The sequence below is a fragment of the Podarcis raffonei genome, chromosome 8, assembly GCF_027172205.1.
Source record: "Podarcis raffonei isolate rPodRaf1 chromosome 8, rPodRaf1.pri, whole genome shotgun sequence".
NCBI lineage: Eukaryota > Metazoa > Chordata > Lepidosauria > Squamata > Lacertidae > Podarcis > Podarcis raffonei.
In genome coordinates this window covers 88284952-88303594 of record NC_070609.1, presented here as the reverse complement: position 1 = coordinate 88303594, position 18643 = coordinate 88284952, and the positions used below count along the sequence as shown (strand labels likewise).

At 43.0% G+C, this 18643-nt stretch overlaps 1 protein-coding gene across 1 annotated transcript; it reads right to left on the bottom strand.

Annotated features, from left to right (window-relative positions):
- Positions 1 to 2571: 2571 nt before the first annotated feature.
- GMCL1 (germ cell-less 1, spermatogenesis associated) lies at positions 2572 to 18638 on the bottom strand. Its single transcript, XM_053401394.1, has 14 exons — positions 18256 to 18638; positions 16320 to 16443; positions 15016 to 15112; positions 14104 to 14201; positions 12964 to 13076; positions 12190 to 12255; positions 11981 to 12065; positions 10897 to 10987; positions 10198 to 10338; positions 9128 to 9197; positions 4858 to 4933; positions 4358 to 4503; positions 3362 to 3449; positions 2572 to 3164 (listed from the first exon to the last, which is right to left on the bottom strand). The coding sequence occupies exons 1-14, from the start codon at positions 18492 to 18494 to the stop codon at positions 3036 to 3038; spliced, it is 1563 nt and encodes a 520-aa protein (XP_053257369.1). The 5' UTR covers positions 18495 to 18638; the 3' UTR covers positions 2572 to 3035.
- Between the last annotated feature and the right edge of the window lie 5 nt (positions 18639 to 18643).

Below are 18643 nucleotides of genomic sequence, written 5' to 3'. Positions count from 1 at the left end.
CATGGACTGGCTGGATGCAGAGAAGCTGGGGAACCCCAAAGGGAACCCCCAGGGAAGAAGGGTCTTACAATCATAGAATCAAAGAAAAGCCCCAAACGACTAGGACCCCAATTATCTGCATAGGTACAGTATGCACAACTTCACCTCTGTAGATGCATTACTGTACACACCACTTTCTCAGAAAACTGCAATGCAAAAATTGGAGGATAGTTGTTCTTCAATTTGTATATTGTTTTGGGAAGTGTGAATTGGTAGTGTTGCCTTTCAGTGCAAACTGAATCATATTTCTTCCCCCATCTAGTGCTAGAACACACAAATTTGTTCTGGAGCGGGGAATAGCAAGGGTTGAAGTGTTAAAGTCTCCTTGCAACACCCCCAAGAATCCTGATCTGGATTGTTCCCCCCACCCACAGCACCCCAGCACCCCCCGTAGAAAAAACCCCACCCACAAAATAACCCCACCATTCACACTTTTGCTTATGAAAGGAACTTCTGCTCCCTGGTGGTACCCGAGTCAACTCCGAAGCAGAGAGCATTGGATTGGGCAGCCTTAAACTTCAGCACCGTGGCAATGCACTCTTGGGAATAAGGCATGCGGATTCCTGAACAGACCACACCACATGCGGTCATTCAGCAGCACTGAGAGCTCCATAATCATGGCACTCTTGGGATGCAGAACCCAGGAGACCTTATCTCATTGACTATCTCTGGATTCACCATCATGGGAATTTGTTCCTCAGACCACCTTTCTAATGCTGGAAGGGTGGAAGTTCAACACAAAGCCTCTCTGGGTAACATTCTACAGCTCTGGGGCAGTCATCTAGGTTTTGCTCCTGCCCTGAAGCAACTCCCAAAAGCAGCAACTGTCCCAAAAACTAGAGAGGCTGACAGCCAGCCAGAGAAGGGCCAGAGGGAGGCAATAGCTGGGGCTTTTTAACTACCACATTTTTCACTCCATAAGACACACTTTTTTCCACCTAAAAAGTAAGGGGAAATGTCTGTGCGTCGTATGGAGTGAATGTGTGGTCGATCGCTGGCTCCCTTTCCGGCCCCAGCCTCTTGCCCAGGCCTCTATTTTTTAATGTTCTGCAGATGGGGGCTGTTTGTTTCCCCAGTGACATGTGACTGGCTGATTAGATTATCTGTCTGGAAACTGTAGAAACAGCTCCCTTTCCTTTCCTAAAGAAGTTACAGAACTGAGTTGAACCCCATAAAAACAGATTTTTTTCCCTTTGCAAAGTAAGCTCAACAACTTTGAGCTGATCCTCAAAAAACCGGGGCTTTTCTCCTTTGCAAAAGAAGCTGCACAACTGTGAGTTGATCCTCAAAAAACCGGGGCTTTCCCCCTTTCCTCCTCTAAAAACTAGGTGTGTGTTATGGAGCGAAAAATATAGTGTGGTGAAAGCAGATAGGAAGACCTTTATCATCTTCTCTCACTTAGTGGGGTGGGAGCTGAATGTTGGAAGACTGAGGACCACCAAAAGGAAATACTTCTTCATGCAGCACAGTTAAATCATGCTTACAAGGCATTCTGCTTATTTTTCAGACTCAGACCCAGGCCCCCAACGCGAACCCCTAAAGAGAAACCAGTACCAGACAATATAAATTGTGAATGGTTTATTCACAGTTTGCTAATATATTATAGCATACAAAGGGTATATGACAAAAACAAAGGCATAAATTCCACAGCAACCCCTTCCCTCCAATACGTACAGACTAAATCCACTTACATCTCACCTTTAATAGATCACTTTAAAAAAAAAGTAAACAAAAAAGTAAACACCAACCAAAATATGAATGCTTTGACCTCAGTTCCTAATTTGGATTCTGCAATGTAGCTAAAAAAAAAGGGGGGGGGGTTTCAAACACACTCAAGTTCCTGAGCATAACTAGGATGTAAACTCCCAATATTTGTGTAATGAAACTAAAATCACTTTAAAAAAATCTGTACATGGTACCCCAACAGCTCCAACAGAATGCTAGTGTAAACCTGTGTGTGGAAGGTAGACCATGCAGAGTTCTTCATAAGCCAAGCACTTTGAATACATATGCATTTTAACTACGGCACACCAGGTTCTGCTCCAGCCCCTACAGCCTTCCCAAGTGAGCTGAAAGGCCTGATCCCAAGAAGCCTCCTGCGCCCTTTAAGAGCTGCGTAAGGTTCAGAATTTCATAAAAATGGCTCTTCAAAGAACAAAGCTGTTCAAAACCATTTACCGTTCTTAAAGGCAGGAGCCCTTGGGTCTGGACTTTGCTACCCCACAAGCAGAGATGTGTCCAATCCTCAGCACTGGGGGATGGTCTTGTGTTTAAACATGCAAGAAAGCATTCCCTCAATACTGGCATGACAGTCTGCAGAGAAACCTGTGCCTGGACTTTAGTTCAATGAAACCCATGTACCGGACCCACCTCTACTTCTATGTAATCCACAAAATGAACTTTAAAAATACATCCAATGTTGAAAAAATATAATCTTGAAAACAAAACTGGATATACATGTAAATATATATTATATTCCTCATTAGGAAATATTTACAAGTCCCAAATGCTAAATGAATTCTTTTTTTAAAAAAATTGCACAAATAAAGGGGTAACGGTGAACCCTGGTGCACAACCACTGAAGGCAGTGGAGTTTTATCAAGGCTATAACTGACCCTTAACATTTGCAAGTTCAGCCTGAAGAACAAAACCTAGAGGCATTACCCTACATGTTAGCCCACATGTAATTATCATGGATTTTACGGATGTGCTATTCACATTTAAGGAACATGTCCAGTTTAGTTAGCTGCATTTTTATCTTGTCTGAAACTGGCAAGAAACTGGTAATGATTCTCAAGTGTAGCCTTCCCTATGGCTCTTTTAAGAGCCACAGGAAAAATGCCAAAATTATGTTGGAAACCTTTCAGATATGCATAGGAATGTACAGATAAGGGGTGGAAGCTGCATTTCTTCTGCTACAGTGTGTAAGGCCATTTTATTACTTTTCTCTCTGTGCAGCAAGGGCACTTGAAATAAAAAAGTCACGAGAACAAGACTCAGCTTTCTAGGTTATCCAGCTGTCCCTCAGTCTCTGTCTTTTTCTCTGGGGACGTATACAGGAAGTTGCAGCAAATATACAGAGGGAAAACCAGCAGTCGGCTGTCCAAATTCATCACTACCTGTTCCTGAAAAGCAAAAGTAAAACTGTATTTTTTGTAACAAAGGAAACTATATTTCCCCCTTATAATTCAGATAATTTATTCTGTCCTATTCTCTGTTCTTTTTCCTGCTGTTGTTCCCTGGAAACACTTTTCAAGGGAAGAAGAGCCAGTGTTTCCTTGCAGTAGCATTTGAAATGAGCCAAGGTGCTGAAAACACATACCTGATCTTTTTCAAGGGTTAATATCTGATATCCTGCTGTTCTACTACAAATAAGCTTCCCACTGCTATCAAAAGAAGCCAGACGCAACCTAAGGGCAGATAAAAAGTTACACTAAGCAAGCTGGAACCGATTTGGGAGAGGGGGGAATCAGAAGAACTGTTTGTATGGGTTTTGTTTGGTGGGGGTGGGGCCTTAGGAATGGCAGGTAGAGAAAAAATGCAAACTGGCATCTTTTATAGTCAGCATTACAGTTGACAGAAGCTATACAGTCTCTTCCAGTATAAAGGATGATATAAGGAAGGAAGGAAGGAAGGAAGGAAGGAAGGAAGGAAGGAGAACAGAATCTCTAAAGCTGCCAGCAGACACTGGCGGCCCTTACAATGGTAAATGTTGTGCCAGTGTTATTATGTTGGTATACATTTTGCCCCTAAACACAGGCTTCTACGGACTGGAATTGTCTGTATGACTTGGCAAGTGCCATAATATTGTATCTACAAACCACCTAGCAAATTCCCCACTATCTATATACAAACTGAAACCCAGGAGGAATTTGGGCAGAGGGGAGAAAAGGTGCCTTAATCCATTGCTCCCAAGTCATGCTCTTCATCTTTCTTTCCACGCTTGATCTTTCCTGCCTTTTCTCTGAAAAAACTGTGGGGTGGGGACAGCTTGGATACATGCTACCAAAGGACGCTAAATGGATATATTCCCCCCTCCCTTCCCTAGCACCCATATTTTGGGATGGAGAGAGGCTAACCCTAGTCAAGGAGCAGCAGCAAGGGGACTCTAATAAATCACACTAAAGGGCAATTTCTCAAAAGTTGACTCTTTAAACTCCTGCCAACAGCTAGGACGTGCAACACTGTCCTCTACAGTCAGAATTTTTCTCAGTGGCATCAGGGAAAAAGTACCCCCTCACTGCAGCAACACAGTATAGGGTGACCCTGAAACAGAGTCCAGGGTGGAGATAAGCCGGCAGAACCTCAGTGCACTCACCTGAAAGCAATGTTCCTCCGGGGCTGCAAGCTGACTGAGCCACTACATGGCTGGTTCAAAGTGTTACGCTTGAAGATAATGTAGCGGTTGGTGTAAGTCACCAGCAGATCAAAGCCAAAGTTGAAACCTGTCCATCGCCAACAATACTTGAAGAAATAAAGGAGGTCATTGCCCCACATATAGTTACACACTAAACATATGCTTTAGTTTTACACCTGAATAGTTTGCCACAGATCTATTTTGATCTCAGTATAGGAAAACTGTAATATTCTATCAATAGGTTTATTGCTAAAAAAAGCTCTATGGTGGCTGTTATCAACAGCAATGGCATGTTGGCATACCACCTGTATATCTAGATGTCAATTAAAGTACTTAAGACTCATAAGAATTTGTTTATAAAACCACTATTTACATTATAACCCAATTTTCAACAAACCACTCACAAAAATTGTTAACGAATTACCCGCTTTGAAAGGGCATGGAAAAACACTTGTGCTTACGTCGCCATCCTTTGCAAGTTTCCTGCCACACCGCATGCTATTTGCTTCCAGCTCGTCCTTATTAATTTCTTGAGGCCTTTGGACATACAAAAGAGCCTTTTAAAAAAATGTCATCTTTTCAGATGAAAGAGAAAGAAAAGTAGCCTGTGAAATCAGGTACATATGCAAATGTGTTGAAAACATTTCAGGAGGTTCTCCCTTCTGCTACCATCAAAGTTCCTTGCTCATCCTTCAAAGCAGTGTTGGGGAATGAGTGTTCGGACCCCTGGGCGGACACCTGTGGGGTACCTCAAGGCTTTGTCCTCTCCCCCATGCTTTTTAACATCTATATGAAGCTGCTGGGAGAGATTATCAGGGGATTTGGGCTCGGTGTTCACCAGTATGCGGATGATACCCAGCTCTAGTAAAGGTAAAGGGACCCCTGACCATTAGGTCCAGTCGTGACCGACTCTGGGGTTGCTTTATTGGCTTTATTGGCCGAGGGAGCCAGCGTACAGCTTCCGGGTCATGTGGCCAGCAGGACTAAGCCGCTTCTGGCAAACCAGAGCAGCACACAGAAACGCTGTTTACCTTCCCGCCGGAGCGGTACCTATTTATCTACTTGCACTTGATGTGCTTTCGAACTGCTAGGTTGGCAGGAGCAGGGACCAAGGAACGGGAGCTCACCCCGTCGCGGGGATTTGAACCGCCGACCTTCTGATCGGGAAGTCCGAGGATCTGTGGTTTAACCCACAGCGCCACCCGCATCCCTACTCTATCCTACCCAGCTCTACTTCTCCTTTAAAGTGGAACCAATGAATGTGGTGAACATCTGGTGTGTCTGGAGGCGGTTGGACGATGGATGGTGGTAAATGGATTCAGGCTGAATCCTGACAAGGCAGGATTCAGAAGCAGGCAGAAGTACTGTTTCTGAGGTACTGGGGGCAAGCAGGTGGGGGGGCTTCCTGGGCCTGAATGCGGTAACAGGTGTGCAGCCTGGGGTCTTTATGAACTCAGCTGTCCATGGAGGTGCAGGTTAATTCTGCGTCCAGGGTGGCTGTCTTGCTCCACCTGGTACGCTGGTTGAGACCCCACTTGCCTGCGCACTGTCTTACTTTTTAATGGTTGGTATTTTATTATGTTTTTAATATTTTGTTGGGAGCCACACAAAGTGGCTGAGGCAACAGTCAGATGGGTGGCATATTAATAATAAAACGATTATTAAATTATTATCAGTCTGATCCATTCCTTGGGTTTATATACAATAGACCAGGATAAGATTGCTACTGAGCCATCTTGTGCTGGTAGAGGCCAAAGATTATGCAGGTAGATCAGCTTCTTGCAGGATACTGCCAGCACAAGGGAGAAAACTAGTTGGGTGACAGTGATGTTGTGGTAGGAAGGTTTTCAGCCTAGTCTGATCTTGCTCAGAACTCACTTTCGACCCTTTCATTTGTATAACATTACACAAGTGTAAGACTAAGTAAAAACACTCCTGCTAACCAATGCAGAATGTTTACGACCCTCCAGGCTGCCCTAGTTCCAGTGGAGGGGAGTCCAACAAAGCGAGTAGATGAGTACAGCACACACACCAGGAGCAGAAGCACCCCAAGAAACAAACACAGTTCTCGCATTTACATATTTTACAATATTATATCCTACCTATTTGGACTCAACAATGAGCCTTACCATTAAAATTGTGAGTTATGCAACCATTACAACAAAAAAAACTAAAAATTTGAGTGTGTCGAGATCAGTAAGAACAGGAGTGAGAACCATCACAACAAGGGAGCTACATCACTAACCCTGAATCTGCAGAACTACAATTCCACAAGTAGGAACTTGGCAATGGGGAACGTTGGTGAAATGGTGCTTGGTACAAACAGAAGAACTGCCAGTCAAGACCAATAAAGTAGGAAGGACAGATGACCAACACTTGTGTTATCAGAACGCTTACAGCTACTCTGCCTATCATGCACTTTGAGGAGTCACAATTCCATCCTTACCACTGGAGGTTGCAACAACAAAGAACTCCAGAGTTAAGCAGATGGGGGTGGGGGTAATAGCTCAAAATACGCCCCCTTATTTGAGGGATCCCATAGCGTACTTCCCTCCCTTTACTCCTAACCTCTGGTTCCTGCTCTGTAACAAGTCATTGATCCATAAAAGGACCCCCTCCCTTTTATCCCATGCCTGCTAAATTTATTCAGTCTTTGGAGAAGTACTCTTCAAAAGCTTTTCAGAAGTTTTAGCATAGAGAGTTGTTCTTCTTCTTTGGCGATCCCTCATAGCTGAGTAAGATTGTCTTCCATGAACACGGTCTTAACAGTGAGTCTGTAAGTGACTGTGGAGGGTTGTATCCAATTAACCACTACTCGGAGCAGACCCAATGAAATTAAATGGACCCAAGTTAGGCACACCTGTTCATTTCAATGGGCCTACTACAATTATGACTAGCATGGAATACAACGCATTCCAGCTGATGGCTGGGTTCCCTTCTGGGCACTGCATACCAGAGGGTAAAGTAAAAGCAACACACACATAATTCGCACAAACCACACATATACATGTCCTACTTGTGCATTCCCTCCATCCTTGTCTGATAAGTTTCATAATAAACCAACTTCAAACAACAGGTTACAGAGCTGGCTGATTAAATTAAACTTCGCTTTACGCAAGGAACCTGGTTTGTACATAATGCTAAGCTGAGGCTCTTTTAAAAGTTAAATTACACTTGGCAGAAATCCTCCTTTTGGCTTTGTGAGGAGGAACAGGAGGAACACACAAGCCCAAGAGCAACCTCAGGTTTGTGGAGGCTCATCCACGTAGCCAAAACCAAGGCTTGGCATTCTGTGCAGCTCAGATCACAGTCTAAAATCCATAAAACAAATGTATATACACACACACACACATATCTTGGGCAGCATAAAAGCTTAGGCAGGAAACCTTTCGTAGGTAGAAAGCAAATAACTTAAAACTGTAAATGACATATTGCAGAAGTTACTACTGAAAAGTTGGAATTCTGGATATTATCTTCTCTGACCATGTATTTAGAAAACTTTATCCTGCTTCTCTCAAACTGAAATAATTCTGTTTAATGATTTGCTTGTTTCAATGCACTGTGCCTCAGTACTGAGTATCTTTGTAATAGACTGAAGCTGCATTCTACATAATCAGGCCACTGGTTGATCTAGAGTAGTTAGAGAGTAAATGCCATTAGAACTCAGAGAGACAAACTTCTGGGTGAATATGCACAGAGGACTGGACTGCAAAGGTACTGCTGGGCATTTGATTTTGGAATCTGTATACTGCCTCATTTAAGCTAATAGGCAAATGGCTAAAAAGGGCAACACCTACAAAGAGTGTGAATCAGTGCACTTCTTTATGGGGAAGGTTTGGGAAATGTTTTTTAAATAAAGCAAAAACAAAGCTATATATGTGAAGGGCAAGCTTCAAATTCATGAGCATCAAGATTAAAGCACACAGAGAAATGCAAGTTCTTTCCCAAAGAAAGCATTGATTACAGGATCAAATTGAGTGGCCAAACGTCTGACGCTCATGAAGTTTACATTTGTACTATGAAAGCTGCTATCTACAACGTAAAAGCACAACCAACCCCTAACATCACGACCAGTTATGTAACATCTTCAGCAAAGTGTGTGAAAAGGCTTTCATTCATACCATAATGTAAAAGCGAACTTAATGTATTAATTTTATTAAATAAACTTCAACTGCACTAAAAATAAAAGTCACAGAACCAGGCCTCCAGAAATCCACTCATTAAGGTGCAAATAGCAACAGAATTTCTCTCAAGTACTCTGCAAATTGCAGAAGCATTGAATTTTCGCTGTTTTGGCTTTGCAGAAGGAACACACAGTGCAAGCAATGCTGAAAAGGCCCTGGGCTACTGGAAACCAAGACTAAGCTTGTTCCCTAAATCTCTAGGATATACAGAAGCCTCAGGGAGAGGGGCAGGGTCCTTTCATCCTTTGCATCAGGCTTTGGAGAATGAAAAAAGCAGCCACTTCCCTCTTTTCCAACACTGCCATAGGCATGATCAGATGACTCTGGGAATGATGGCAGCACTAAGCATCTGTTGAACACAGAAAGCCAAAATTTCTGGGCTGCTGCAGATAGCCACCCCCAAAAGACTGGAACTCTTAAATTTAAAATGTTAAATTAGCCACACTTTGTTTTTCTCTTTCATTATGAGAGCCACATTCTGAGATGCCTGTCCCGGAGAAGGGGGTGCACTAACAAACTTATAGGAAAAGGGGTGTGCTATACATACCCAATGTCATTGTCTTGTTCTGCTCTGAGCATGGCAAACCACTGCTGTTTGTAAACAGAGGACAGCCATTCTAAAATTTAAAAAAATCAAAGTGGGTCTTTTACAGATGGGGAATATAAGTTAAGCAGCACTTTAAAAAGTCTTATAACTTAGACAAATCTATGCATGTTGCTAAACTATAGGATCCCACCACTCTACACTAAACAATTCAGCTAGTGTGATAGAAGTGAAGAAAAAGAAGGGGGGGTTCCACTGTTTGAAAGAACATGCACACAAACACACACACACACACACACTCTCTCTACTATGGTTAAAATGAAAAATGGTCAGTCATTAATTTGCACCTAGGCAATCCAGTTTCAGCTAAGACCTTACCTGGAATGGTTTCTATAAAATTTGGTGCTCAGAGTATTTAATTCATCCATCCTTTTTGCCACTTCAGTCCAAGTTAAACAGGCCTCAGTTCCAAATCACTAATTTCCTCTCATCTCAACATTTGCCAGTTCACCTCATTCTCATGCCCCTTCAGCTTACCTTTCTACCATTAAATCTCACTCAGTTTAGTTCTGCATTTTTCTGTAAAATCTTCCACGTTGTCATGTTGACACAAAACCCCAGTTCCAACAACTTCCAGAGAGTGCCAAAACTTTCTTGTTTACTAAACTAGAATAAACTCTACGGCAACAATCGCATGGCGGCATTCCCAAGACATGCAGAAAACACAAGCCTAGAACATACTGCAACCAAATAAGCCTTTCACTTATGACATTCACCACATATGGAACCTGAACCCAGGACAGCACTATAGCCACAGAAGCATTTTCACCAGTCCCTGCATTTTGAGAGGACAGGGAAATGGTATTCCTAATCCTTCCATCAGAGATCCTGCAATCCTGCATTAAACTGTAGGAATCCTTTGCACCCAAATGCCACTTGATCCACACCGCTTAATCCACACCATTTTCACATTAGTAAATTGGATCTGAACCCCCTCAGCATGCCCACATATTCAGTCCTGAGCCCACCTTGTCTGCGGCCAAGGGGGAAAGAGAGAGCTGCTCCAATCTTACCTGCAGGTATCAGACCATCTCGCTCAACAATTTTTGCTGATGCCAGATCGCTGACTATGTACTGCAGCCGTAAGTGTCTGAAAACTGCCAAAAATGCACTTCCTGGTTCTGATTCCAAGAATGAGATGCCATCCCCAAAATCTGCAATGTGATAATAAGCAAGCCATTATGAGTTCAAAAACTTTTTCGTTAAGCTTCCGCAGTTGAACTGGCCCTGCCCCTCCTCCCAAATCTGCTCTGGGGGATCACTCAACCCTCTGTAGCCAATTTCGGGGGCTGTGGCAGCACACATCAAGAGAAGTGCTGTTGCACTCACAGAAGTCATTCTGCTAACAATGACTTCACTGGATTCCACCCAAACTATTTATGGTCAATTGTACAGTAACAGAAAGTGGGAAATGCATTCTGCAGGCAAAGCTGAAAAATATCAGATTATTCCTTTAAATTGGAACAATTTTATTTTCATTCACTCACTTTAATTTCGCCTGTTTTAATACAACTAGATCCTGCTTTTTTTTAAGTGCTCAGGATCACACATAAACTATGGATTATGAAGCTAAATAAAGGATAAATGCTTTCCAGCCAACATTAAATAGGCCAATTGCGTATTAACATCTTCAAGGTACATCTTGCACAAAGAGAAGATTTTAGATTTCCAACATGCACAGTCATTCACAAACTCTAGAGCTGCACAAATACCTTTTTTACGCTTGGAAAACCAAACATCTGCTTCATTTAAAAGGTGCTTTAGAGATCCATTCCAAGAAGGCACCAGTTGGAGGAACATCCACTGGATAAAAATATAATGGTGCAAGTTTAAAATTTTCCATTGGAACATTTTTCAATCAGTGTGAAAACACACACACACCCCTTTTACAAGCAGCCCCATTTACGTGCGTTCAATATGAGTGTGACAATGTTTACGCGCATTGTGCCGAACCTTGAAGTAACCCAGAAACATCATAACGACGTCTCTGAAACGCTATTAAAAGAGTGGAAAGGGGGGCAGGGCAGAGGCAGAATGGGGGGTTTGCAGGCTTTTTCAATGGGTTTCAATTACAGTGTCACCTTGGTTCTCCTCAAACACCTTGGTTCCCAAATGCTGAAAACCTGGAAGTAAGTGTTCTAGTTTTCGAATGTTTTTCAGAAGCCGAATGTTTTTGCTATTTATTTTGTGTTTTTGTTTTTGAGGCCTTTTTGGTTAATTTGTTTTTGGGACTGTGTGGAAACCAGTTCAGCTACCGATTGATTGATTGATTGATTGATTGTGTGACTGCGGAAATGGATAAAAGTCCCCCATCCAAACAATGACTATCATCAGTGCAGGTAAGAAAAATAATAATTTAAATTTTTATTTTATAGTACAATACGTTGATTATTGCTTTCATTTTATGGATCAACGGTCTTGTCAGAGAGTAAAATTCATGTTAAATTGCTGTTTTAGGGGTTGTTTTTAAAAGTCTGGAACGGATTAATCCGTTTTGCATTACTTTCTATGGGAAAGCACGCCTTGGTTTTGGAACACTTTGGTTTTGGAACAGACTTCCAGAACGGATCAAGTTTGAGAACCAAGGTACCACTGTATACATGATTTCACTGATGCACACGGTGCTTCAAAACTAACTGCCTTGTAAACAGGAGCTGCCTGTAGTAGAAATAAGAATGTTTTATGACACAGCAGCACCTGGACCAGAGCAATTGTGGAATAAGCCTGGTTTGGTGCAAATCCACCATTAGGGCACCTGTTTCACACAAACAGGACTATCGGGGCCTTGGTTACTACCTTTTTCAGAGCAGTGTACACATCCATCTCCACTTGCATGACAAACAGGTTAGAGGAACTGATCAGCTGCTTCATGAGGTTTATACTGGAACAGAAGACATGGCACATGAAATGTCAAGGTAATGAACAGATTCATTTAAATTTGTATAATTTTAGGCTAGACATCTCTCAATATCTCAGTTAATCCAAGATAGCGGAAATCTCAATACCTGAGTTCTTTGATGAGTTCCACACACTGGTGTGTCATCAGGTTGTTTAAGAGCCATTCAAGGCACCTAGATTTAACATATAACAGTCTTATCAGAGTGCACAGAAAGATGATTTCCCCAAACAATTAAACATCTAGGAAGAACATTTTAAACAACTTGCAGAGTAGATACTTGCTCCATATTACCAAACATCACCATATACCATGAAGTCCCCACATGCAATGCCCGCCCACCCGGCTATAATCCCCTTCACTCCGCCCATGGATCTTACATTCCTATTGCATCCAACAATATAAAAGCAGGCTTCCTCAAACTTGGCCCTCCAGATGTTTTTGGCCTACAACTCCCATGATCCCTAGCTAGCAGGACCAGTGTTCAGGGATGATGGGAATTGTAGTCTCAAAACATCTGGAGGGCCGAGTTTGAGGAAGCCTGATATAAAGTATCACTCTGAGCCTGTGTCATCCTTCCAATTTTCTGATTCCCGGATACCACAGCCCACAATACTCAAAAGTCTCAACTGCACTGTATAGGGCAGAAATGTTTTCAGAATGTCAACCCTACTTTTACTTACCTAAAACTTATTTTCTATAGGAATATGCATATCCCAAAGGACATACTTTTCAGAGTAATGTACAAAACAGGAAGATGAAAGAATGCCCATGAAGGAGCCACATTAGCTGCTTCCCAAAGCGATTCCAAGGGGAATCACACTATTTTTAGAAATGCCTTCTCATTAGATAAAGCTCATTTCAATGCAAAGAAGATACTTGCTTTTTTTTCAGGGAATCTAATCCATATGTTCCTGCAGAATTATAATAGCTGCACACAGTTTTTGCATTAATTGTTTCCTTCATTGTCTCACCACATTGCTGTATTAAGCCATCCTGAAAATACACAATGACAGAAAAAAATCTCCAATGCCTAAATAGTATGTGTAATCTACTTCCCAGAATAGCATAGGAAGAAGGTGAACTCAGTAGATAAAGTATTGAGAATACCTAAAAGCCTGGAAGAAACCTATATATACCTCCAGTTTAATCATTGGTCAGTTGCCCCCACTTTGGAACATAAGAAACTATTTATGCCAAGTCAAACTAGTTATTGTGTGCATGAACTGCTAACAGCAGTCCAAAAAGACACTTTTCTAGCTTTCCTACGTGAGAGCCCTTGGAGCAGGAGCAGGGAACCTGCAGCCCTCAAATCCCTAGACCTTGACCATGCTGGCTGGGGCTGAAGGAAAGCTGGGAGTCCAACACCAACTGAAGGACCACAGGTTTCCCACTGCTGCCTTAGAGGGATTGAACACGCAACCTTTGAGCACATATATTACATATATAATACAGAGAAGCAGCAGAAGATGGAGATTGTTAACAGGAAAAGTTACAGGGCATTCATAAAATGTTCAGCTTTGCATTATGAAATGAGTCTTCTTACATATTAACGTTGTTTATATTTCGGTCCCTTTTGTCAGGAAAATGACGAATAAAGCAACTTACAAAAATAGTATGAACACAAATCTGTTATAACATACACAATCAACAAAAGCCTAAAAACACATCTATACAAATTAAAGACAGGTCTCACAGATCCTGCCCCACAAATCTCGGAAAACCCTCAAAATGAAAGGCCGCCAGCCCAGGTAAAACAAAAAGGTTTTACCCAGGTGTCTAAAACATATAAAGAAGGTGCTAGCATGCCTTGCTAGGGAGAGAATTCCACAAGCATGGAACCACCACTGAAAAGGCCCCTTCCCATGTTGCCACCCTCTAGACCACCTATGGAGGCGGTTCATAGAAAAGGGCACCAGATGAAGGCTCTGGGTCTTTTACCAAGTTAAACATTTTACAAATGCCCCATAGCTTATAAACTGAAGGGGGAGGGTGCCAAATAAAGGTAGCCATTTCTACTTACCAATTGCAGCATGCTGGCTGCTGCTAGGAGTGCAATGACTCTGCTGGGATTTATTAACACTTCATCTCGATAAAGTGACCCAAATGCTACCTGTAAGGCTGGGAAACAAGCATCCCATCAAAGCAAATGTAGAGGATGGGTATATTACACACAGTTAAGTTATTAGTACTTTCAGTTAATTAATTCCTTTCCATCCAACGCAAGTGTTCAAAGTGATGTTTAAAAATTTAATGTCCGGAAACCCTCTAAGAACTTTCAACACATCAACAACACTTAAGAAAGGAAAACAAACTGCAGAACTAACAATTAAGAAACTTTGAGGAGTATATCCTGTGCAGGAAAAGCAGTCAAATGCATTAAGAAGTATTAAGCAGCAGGGAAAAGCTGCTGAGAAGCCAAACAGCTCAACAGAAACAGCTATTATGACAGGTCAGGAACACGACAAATATAAAATCCTACGTTACGCCAATGATCCATTAATAGCCAACCTAATCTAAAAACTAAGGGGGAACACTTAAGTCACTGGAACAGAGTAGGCAGACTTTAGCAAACAACTGTTTTCTACATCAACAAATAAAAAACAGATTTTCAAATGCTCTGCTCTTTTGTAATAAAAATTCTGGTGGGAGTGGGACAGTTCATCTTGTGTTTTTCACATTGACAACATAAAAAGTTTTAAAGAAGTCCCAAGGTGCCTGGCTACTTTCTTTAACACTACTCCCAAATGGAGAAACCCATTTTCTAATGAGTTCTCTAGAATCTTCTCCCAACACATTCCCCAAATTTCCAACTGTAAATGTGATTCAAATAATGTTTTAATAAACAGCTTTTGATAATTAAAAAAAAAAAATCTTAGCTGACTTGACAAGTCCCCATGTCTTCCGTAAAAAAGGAACATCATCCTTTGCTTACCTTCTACATCAATATTCTGATCAGGAATTTCCAATTCTATTGTATCCATTTCTGATTCCTTCCAAGAACCGCTGAACATACTCGAAAAGTAGCCAGACTACAACAACAAAAAAGACCCTGAATTTAATTCAAATGCTTAAAATGTAAGAATATATGCAAATTAATATGGTACAAAGAAAGTAAGCTGTATGTCCATATAAGGAGGCATTATGGCAGATCTCTTCCATTGCTAATAAATTTCAAGCAAATTCTTCATTAGCCTTTATTTCAAGCATGTTTGATCTCTAAAGTATTAGTTTGAACACTCTCAACTTTATATGCCATGGTTTATGACACTAGAAACGAGTGTTCAGACCGTGTAGTACCCACCACCCCATGTGCCTACTCTGGTGTTTGATCCTAGTTAAAGCAAGCTATGGTTTCCCATTATCTCTGAAACAGATTCAGGAACAGAAACCAGGATCAAACAAGGCTTTCATTCCTGGTTAGTACATCACCATTAAGTCACAACTTCCTGTTTCAAGAGTAATGGAACCCTGGTTTTAACCAAGTTTGGACAAAACACAACTAAGATTATGAATCGTTTTATCCAAACAAACCTAAACTACCAACTGTAAAACAAGAGGGGGAAGAAGTAATTACAATAATTTTGAATACTGCCTGAAATTTGAACAAAAACTCCCATGGGTACTGGAAAAGGAACCACATGCAAGACATACAAATAGATGTACAAGGGTGGTCTCATGTGACAGACATACATACATTGCTGTATCCATACAAAGTTAGGTGTAGGTAAATTAACACACACATACACACACCATGTAAGTATACCTTTTCATTAAAATGTAATTCATATAAAACTAGAAATAGCTAGTTTTCCATCCAAGGAAGTGAAAATTACTGCTCTACTAGAACTTTCCATCACAGCAGGAGGTGACCCCATTATGAGATGCTATCACTCACAGAAGTTTACCTGAGAGATCAAAAGAATAAAGTCTATTTGTACAGTAGTATATTCCCTTTGACAACCTTATTTTTTTCCAAGGGAAACAATATGTTATATTTAATTTATTCAAGCTAAGCTAAAGTATGCTTTGTTAGCCATTAATGTACACCTCACTGCTGCTCTTGAGAATTCTGGACATAGCGGCAGGCAAGGGATAAGGAGAGTGTGTCTAATGGCACTATCCCCTGCATGCTTACTCAGAAACAAGTTCCACGGAGTTCAGTGGGACTTGCTCCCTAATAAAGGTATTTAGAATAAGAGCCCAAGATCTGCCTGGAAAAAAATATTTTATTCTTACCTGACATAAGTATATCTTGTGCAAGTTCCATTCTTCTCCCAGAGCACAAATCTTAATATCACTGTTTTCGCCATTTAGAAATAAAGTCTGATATATATACTTGGAAGTGCTTTTTAATTTTTTCCTGGATTAAGAGGGGGAAAAAACAAGTGTTGAATTCCAGCACGTAACACTAAATATAACATTTTGAAACCTTGTTGGACAGATGAACCTTCCTTGCAAGCATCCCATTGAACCAATTTGATCCATTTCCCATGGTTTTTACCAAAGTCAATGGTTACAAGGTTGGTTTCAAGTTACATTTTGTTTAAGGAAGCCCACAGTTATCCCAACATCATGCTTCTTTATGAGCAGAAGCAATCAGGAGTAATTCTAAAAGCAATCATGAGCCTTCTAAAAAAGCCTTTAAAAAGTGGGTACTACAGAGCATATTCTGGCTCAGCCAATGCCATTTACTGATCCTTTACCTGCCTGGAAGCTCTCATAAGGGACATTTTTTTTTTTTTGCATTATCAGCTTCATCCTCATCCTACTGCTGAGGATCATATCTAGTTTAGCTTTAAAACACAGGCTCACCTAAGGCGCCAGGAATGTATGTCATTCACCTACTTTTAAGGTGTTGCCAGGCATGTGCATGTTCTGTTGGAACTTCTGTTCCTGCTATAATAGTGCTTGAATCTGCAAAATGGGAAGGCCAGTAGCTCAAAAGTAAGGCATGTGCTTTGCCTGAAGAAGGGCCTAGGTCCAATCCTTGCTGGGATCTCCAGGTACAGCTTGGGAGAGACTCCCTGTCTGAAACCTTGGAATGCTCCTCTCAGTCACTGTAGGCCAGTGGTTCCCAGAGGGGGCAGAGAAATTGCTAGTGGGAGGCACTAAGCGGCGTGGCAGGTGGCTTCTGGTAGAGCAAATGACTAACAGATTTTGACAAGCTAATGCCACTGGGTCACATTTGGTTGAATTAATTCATCCTCTCTCAAACTTGGCTCCCCAGATGTTGTTGGACTACAAATCCCATCATCCCTGATCACTGGTCCTGGTAGTGAGGTGTGATGGGAGTTGTATTCCAACACCTGGGGACCCAACTTTGAGAAAGGCCGAATTAATTAAACTACAACAGTTTTAACTGGGTTTTGAATTAAAATGCAATCAGTTGTTGCTATTTTAAATTTTGTGGTGTTATCTTCCTCAGTGAGGCGTGCAATATTCTGAATAATATTGGGAGGAAAGGGGACGAGTTTATGGTGGTAAGGTAAAGGGACCTCTGACCATTAGGTCCAGTCGTGGCCGACTCTGGGTTTGTGGCGCTCATCTCACTTTTATACAGCTTCTGGTCATGGGGCCAGCATGACTAAGCTGCTTCTGGCGAACCAGAGCAGCGCACGGAAACGCCGTTTACCTTCCCGTCGGAGCGGTACCTATTTATCTACTTGCACTTGACGTGCTTTTGAACTGCTAGGTTGGCAGGAGCTGGGACTGAGCAACGGGAGCTCACCCCGTCGCGGGGATTCGAACCGCCGACCTTCTGATTGGCAAGTCCTAGGCTGTGTGGTTTAATGTTTGGGAACCACTGGCCCTGTAGAAAGCACTGAGCAAGATGGGCCGATCATAGAATGGTAGGAGTTGGCAAGGTCCCGAGGATCATCTAGTCCAACCTCCTGCAACGCAGGAATCACAACGCCCTGACTCGGTATGAAGCGGCTGCCTCGATTCCCCGGAGGGGGCTGCAGGAAGCCGATGACCCCCCCCCACCTGCAGCCCAGCGCGGTTCCCCGCAGCGGCCCAGCTTGCTCCGCAGCACCTGGCCCTCGGAGGCTGGCTGCCTCGGACGCTGGAGGCCTCAGCCGGGTCCTCCAGGAGCCTGCTCAGTCCCCGCAGGGCGGCATCATGAGGCAGCGAGTCCCGCAGGCGAACGCGCCGCTGCCCTGAGGCGAAGTACCTCCTCGGGGTGTTGAGCAGCCGCTCCTCCCGCTCGCTCTCGTCGTCGCTGTCCGTGTCGCTCGGGTACGCGCCCAGGTCGCCCCGCTTCCTCTTGGCGGCGACGGCAGCCCCGCCTCGGCCTCCGACGCCCCTCAGGCCCGCCGCCGCCGCCACAGCCCCCGCCGGACCTTCGCCGCGCGGGGCAGCGGCGGCCGCCGCCGGCCGGCCCCGCCACGCCCTGCTGCTCAGCAAGCCCATGGCCGCTCGCCTGCCTCCTCCTCATGGGGCCCACGCCAAGGCCGCGGCCGCCGGCGACTCAGCGACCAGCGGCAGCAACGGCCGCCGCCATTATAGCCACGGCGGCCGGCCGACGCACAGCGCATGCGCCGCAACGGCACACGCCACAG